This window comes from Eptesicus fuscus, chromosome 3 (assembly GCF_027574615.1).
Source record: "Eptesicus fuscus isolate TK198812 chromosome 3, DD_ASM_mEF_20220401, whole genome shotgun sequence".
Taxonomy (NCBI): Eukaryota; Metazoa; Chordata; class Mammalia; order Chiroptera; family Vespertilionidae; genus Eptesicus; species Eptesicus fuscus.
Window position 1 is genome coordinate 127,321 of NC_072475.1, and position 6,000 is coordinate 133,320.

General features: G+C 48.5%; 1 protein-coding gene across 1 annotated transcript in view; it reads right to left on the reverse strand.

Annotated features, from left to right (window-relative positions):
* The window catches only part of LTN1 (listerin E3 ubiquitin protein ligase 1), a 55,824-nt gene extending 52,786 nt beyond the window's left edge, over window positions 1-3,038 (reverse strand). Inside the window, exon 1 of the mRNA XM_008160346.3 lies at window positions 2,888-3,038. Coding sequence (XP_008158568.2) covers window positions 2,888-2,929 — 42 coding nt within the window. The 5' untranslated portion in view covers window positions 2,930-3,038. The remainder of the gene's footprint in view (window positions 1-2,887) is intronic.
* Between the last annotated feature and the right edge of the window lie 2,962 nt (window positions 3,039-6,000).

The following is a 6,000-nucleotide window of genomic DNA, read 5'->3' on the forward strand; positions in this document are numbered from 1 at the left end:
ATTGTATCTTTTACTCAATGTCTACTTTGAGTTTAAAATACAGTTACTGTTTCCTTTTACTTACTCTATTGTATGTCAGATGTTTATACCCACAGCTCAAAAACAAGAACCTGATTTTCTTTCTGGCAGTTAATTTTCTCATACACCTAGTTCACTCTTTTGTGCCTGTCTTCCAGTTTTTAGACCACTCTAGCAATAACTGATTCTAGCAATTATTATTAAAGAATACTAAAACTAGGAGATGAAAGTTTGTGGGAGAGAACAAGGTATTTGAAGTGGTGAGCTTGTGTCTACGGTTTAAACACCAAACTCAGAACATATCTTTCCCCGGCTGGTCTCAACCGGTTCAGGAAGGTTCGGCCCCTTTCCTCCCTTTGCCTGAACTGAGCTGCCACAATGTATGTTCCAGTCCCAAAATGAACGTAAGGGTCCCTGAATATACTATGCCCTTTCACAAATCACACTCATGTCTTTGCATAATCTTTTCTCTCCACCTGAAAACCTCTCCATTTTAATTGTCTGATAAACTCCTACTCCTCCTTCAAAACACACTCAGGTTTTCAACATTTGCCTCCCTCAGGTCAATCCCCATTCTTTTCTATTCCCCACTTCCTTTCTACTCATACCGCTATCATAATTCTCTAATACATTGCCATTATTTATATACTTATTGGTGTCTATCATCAAGAAAATGGGCCCTAGACAGTTTCCCCAATGGGTAGAGCACTGGTCCGCAGACTAAAGGATCTCGGATTCAATTCCAGTGAATGGCATGTACCTGGGTTGCAGGCTCGATCCCCAGCCCTGGTAGGGCGCATGCAGGAGGCAACCAATCACATCCATGTTTCTCTCTTTGTCTCCCCCCCCCCCCCCCCACCCGCCTCTTTCCACTCTCTAAAAATCAACGGGGAAAATATCCTCAGGTGAGGATTAACCAGAGAAGGGGACATTTGTCTATCACTTTTGAATACTTGGCATTCAGGATTCAAGGTCTTCTGCTGGATCAATGACTCCACTCAAATCCCAATTCCACAACTCCTGGTTACATGAACTTAGGTAAATTCATTTCTTAAGCCTCAGTACCATCATTTTCAAATGAGATAACTGTAGGTAACTCGTTATTTGGGTTGTTGTCAAGATTAAGTTTTCAGACCACCATAGCAATAACTGATTCCAGCAATTACTAACAAAGAATGCTAAAACTATTATAGATGAAAGTCTGTGGGAGAGAACAAGGTATTCCCAGTCTCAAACTACCACTTAATATATTTTTAACTAGAAGCCCAATGCACGAAATCCATGCATGGCGGGGGGGGGGGGGGGGGGGGGGGCGGCGTGGCGCGGTCACTCAGCCCGGCCTGCGTCCTTTCGCAATCTGGGACCCCTCAAGGGATGTCCAACTGCTGGTTTAGACCTGATCAGATAGCCCTCTCACAATCCGGGACCCCTCGCTCCTAACCGCCCGCCTGCTCGCTCCTTACCGCTTGGCTCGCCACTCCTTAGTGCTACTGGGGAGGCAGGAGAGGCTCCCGCCACTGCCAACTGCGCTCACCAGCCCTGAGCCCAGCTCCTGGCTGAGTGGCGCTCCCACTGCTCCCACTGCCCCACGGCGCCCCCACTGCCCCACGGCGCCCCCACTGCGGGAGCACACTGACCACCAGGGAGCAACTCCTGCGTTGAGCGTCTGCCCTTGGTGGTCAGTGCGGATCATAGCGACCAGTCCTTCTGGTTCTGCCATTAACGGTCGCTGGGCTTTTATAAATATAGACAGATATAAATAGATATAGATAGATATAGATATAGATATATAGATATAGATATAGATATAGATATAGATATAATCAATGGAAAAGGCTCTCTTCATCAAGTGAAGAAACAAATATCACCAGTGATGAGAAAAAGAGGCAATGACACAGGGAGAAAGAGCTTCATCTAGGAAGCATTCCTGACAAAATGGTTTAACCTGAATCGAATCATAAGGAACAAGAAGACAATTCTAAGTTAAGCAAAACAATTGGCCCAGACACTTCCAAACTGTCCATGTCATAAAAGAACACCCCTCCCACCATGGGAAAAAGCTGGGAAACTGTCAAGATCTAAATAACAAAAGGGAATGAGTGGTCTCTAGCTGGATCTTGGCTGTTTTTTATTTCTTAAATTCTTTAAAATATGTTTTTACTGATTTGAGACAGACAGAGAGAGAGAGAGAGAGAGAGAACATTGAGATGACTACAGAAATCTGAATACAATGCTGTATTCTATTAGCTAACAGTATTATACCGAAGTTACATTTTCCTGTGTTATAATTGTTCGCGGTTATGTAGAATGGCATTATTCTTATAATTCACATGAAGTGCTTCTCATATGGTCCAACAAAACACACGTACTTAGACCGAGGAAGCAAATATGACCAGTTATTGACACCTGGTGAGTCTAGCTGACGAATACATCGGTTGTCGTTATACTAACCTTGCATATTACCCCCTAGTACTCTTTTCCTTATATTTGGAATATTTAAAAAAAACAAAACATTGAGGACATTTTAAAAATAAAAAGGTCCGGGCTCCGTGCGGCTGCCGAAGGGATGGGGAGGAGGCGGGAGGGCGAGAGCCTGTCCTGGACGCCGGCCCTCAGGCTCCGCCTGGCAGCCTCCAACCCACCCGAGTCCACGGCCCCCGCTCGCCCCGCAGGTGCCCTCCCCGTCCCGCTGCCACCGACGCATTCGCTCCAGAAAGTGTGAGCGGAGGCAGCTCGGCGTGGAACCCCTCCTCTCCCTCCGCCGCCAGCTCGCCGGCCCCGCCGGCGGGGACACACGCGGGAGGTCGCGCTCCCACGCACCTCGCCGCCCCGCTGCGCCGCCCCGCTCGGCCGGCCGCCCCGCTCTCACCCGCAGGTTCCCTTTGGTCCGCTGCTTGTTCTTCCCGCCCATGGTCGCGATCTCCGCCACACTCGGCCGCAGCCCCCGGGTTGACACAGCCGGGCCACAACTTCCGGCCCTGCCTCCGGAAGCGGTCACAGAACAACTTCCCGGCCCTCCCCTTCCGCCACCCACCCCGGTCTTCCTGCCGCCCCACTTCTGCTCCCGCCCCCCGCCTCCCGCCGCGGCCTCGACTGCCTTCCCGCATCACCTCACAATGAGAGCCCCTCTCTGAGTGACGTCACCCCTGTCCAATAGGAAGCCGAGCCTGGGACCACAGCGCTGAATCTCCCCTTCCCCGGCGGCGGGAGGCGAGATTGGTTCCGGTGGAGGGGAGCGTGGCAGGTGTTTTCCCACACGGGTTGCAGTGGGACGACTGGCGAGGGCAGTGTGAGACCTTTTGAAATGCAATCATCAGCATCACCTGAGTGTTTGTTAGAAACGCAGGCTATTAAAACAGATCCTGCATTTTAAACAAGATTCCCAGGCCATGTTAAATTGGAGAAGTAGTGCTCTAGGCCAGTGGCCGGCAAACTGCGGCTCGCGAGCCACATGCGGCTCTTTGGCCCCTTGAGTGTGGCTCTTCCACAAAATACCACATGCGGGCGCACACGGACAGTGTGATTGAAACTTCGTGGCCCATGCGCAGAAGTCGGTTTTCGGCTCTCAAAAGAAATTTCAATCGTTGTACTGTTGATATTTGGCTCTGTTGACCACTGCTCTAGGCAATATTCCCTCTAAATTCCCACCTTTTCGTATAACTGTAAAGTGCAGTTTTAGAAAAGGGGGTGACTGTGGCAGTATGTTATATTTGAAATGTACAGATCTCGTAGTTCATGATTTTGCATCTGAAAATAATGAGAAAAAGCACCTGTTGCTGGTTATGGCCTCATGTCCACATTCCCCCTTTTGTACTCAAGGGCATGACACTGAGCTCGGCAAACTCTTCTTTATTTGACTGGCTCCTCAGCAGGCACTGGGAGACTGGACCAGAACGCATCAGGGACAGCTCCACTGGGTCAGCCTCTTGGGTCAGATTCCTGCCCTGTAAACTATTGGACCCGCCTCATTGCGCCCTTGGGAGCCAGACGCAGCCAGGCACCACCCTATCTTCAGGGTCTTGAACTAAGCCCTGTCAGGGCCTCCTCCAAACTACTCTGATCGCCCCCCTTCCTTCCTTCTCTTGCTCTGTTACAGTAAATGAGAGGGGTTCATCTCCCCCAGTTGCTCGTGGAAGTGGGGTTCTTGGGTACTTCTAGAATAAGCATCCCCACGAGAGGATGAGGTATAGTAGAAAACTTTATTTTCACAGAATTACACCTCTGGGTTTCCAAAGTCCCATTTCCCTTAGTCCGGTCATAGAAAAAGGGCAGGTTGGGCTTCACTAGGTCTGAACCAGAGCCAGTGTCCAGAGTTTCTTTTCCATGTTGGAGCCGGGTCCAAACCCACATCAGGCGAGGTGCAGTCCATTAATCCACATGGCTATAGAGGAAACATGGGCAAGAGCCAAACAAGAGAGCCCCACAAACCAATGGTGTGGAGCAACAAGTCTGAAGAGTGCCTGTTTAGGGGATTATACATTTCCCAATGTCCACACGCTTGCAGTGGCCATGCTCACTCTGGCCAACCATCTCTGTCTCCAGGTGTGATTGGCAAACAAGTACCTTCCCTAGGTCACAACAACTTTATTGGGCTTGTGTCTGTTTTCCCTTTGTTGGATCCCTCCCCCCAGTGTTTTCCAGGAATGGGCAGGTGCTCCCTGGGCAGTGTGACATTGCAGCTTCCTGGTGAAGCTGCCCAAATGACATGCCTGTAACATCTGCCTTCCCTTTCTCCTTTCCTGCTATTAATAACTGGCTAATTACAATTGTATCACAGGGATTGTAGCTGCTGCTTCAGTGCTGACCTCTGTTACCTCTTTTGGCTTTTAAAATCCCTTTTAACCAATCTCCCACATTAATTCATTTATTTTAAAATATATTTTATTGATTTTTTACAGAGAGGAAGGGAGAGGGATAGAGAGTTAGAAACATCGATGACAGAGAAACATCGATCAGCTGCCTCCTGCACCCCCCCCCCCCCCCCGCCACCGGGGAGGTGCCCGCAACCAAGGTACATGCCCTTGACCGGAATTGAACCTAGGACCTTTCAGTCCGCAGGCCGACGCTCTATCCACTGAGCCAAACCGGTTTCGGCCCACATTAATTTTTTAATATATTCTTATTGCTTTCTGAGAGGGAGAGGGAGAGAGAGAATCATTGATTGCCCCCCTGCACGTCCCACACCGGGGACTGAGCCCAACCCAGGCATATTTATTTATTATTAAATAAGTAGTGAAGTTTGTTTTCTGAACCAGATGGCATCAGGTTTGCCAGATTGTGCTTCAGTGGGAGGCTTGTGGTGCCCCTGACAGTTTCTATGGGCTCAGTTTATCCTAGGTTGTGTAATCAATGTGTGTGTGGGGGGGGGGGGGAGGGAGGGCGGTTAACTACCAGCACCTGTCCTTAACTCCCAGCTGCCTTGCAGTTTTACAGAAACTGTTGGATTCCCCGATAACCTGAAACAGATTTCTTAAACAGATAAATCTCTGTAACAGCTGTTTTTATATAAATACTGAAAGTAGTAAGTTTTTAATGCATTTTATCAAATTAATATGCAGATGATAAGATTGGCTTCCACTTTTCAAGTTCAATGGATCTGGATTTGTGGGATTGTTACAATTTTTGAATTTTGTTTTGCTTAAAAATACTATTGCCCTAGCTGGTTTGGCTCAGTGGATAGAGCTTGGACTGAAGGATCCCAGGTTGATTTCTAGTCAAGGTCACATGCCGGGTTTCAAGCTCAATCCCCAGTAGGGGGCTTGCAGGAAGCAGCTGATCAATGATTCTCTCTCACTGATGTTTCTAACTCTCTCCCCCCCTCCCCCCTTCCTCTCTGAAATCAATTAAAAAATATATGTGTAAAAAAAGAAAAGAATTAAAAACTAATACTATTGTTGCCCAGCCGGTGTGGCTCAGTGGTTGAATGTTGACCTAGGAACCAGTTCAATTCCTGGTAAAGGCACATGCCGGTGTTTTGCCCTG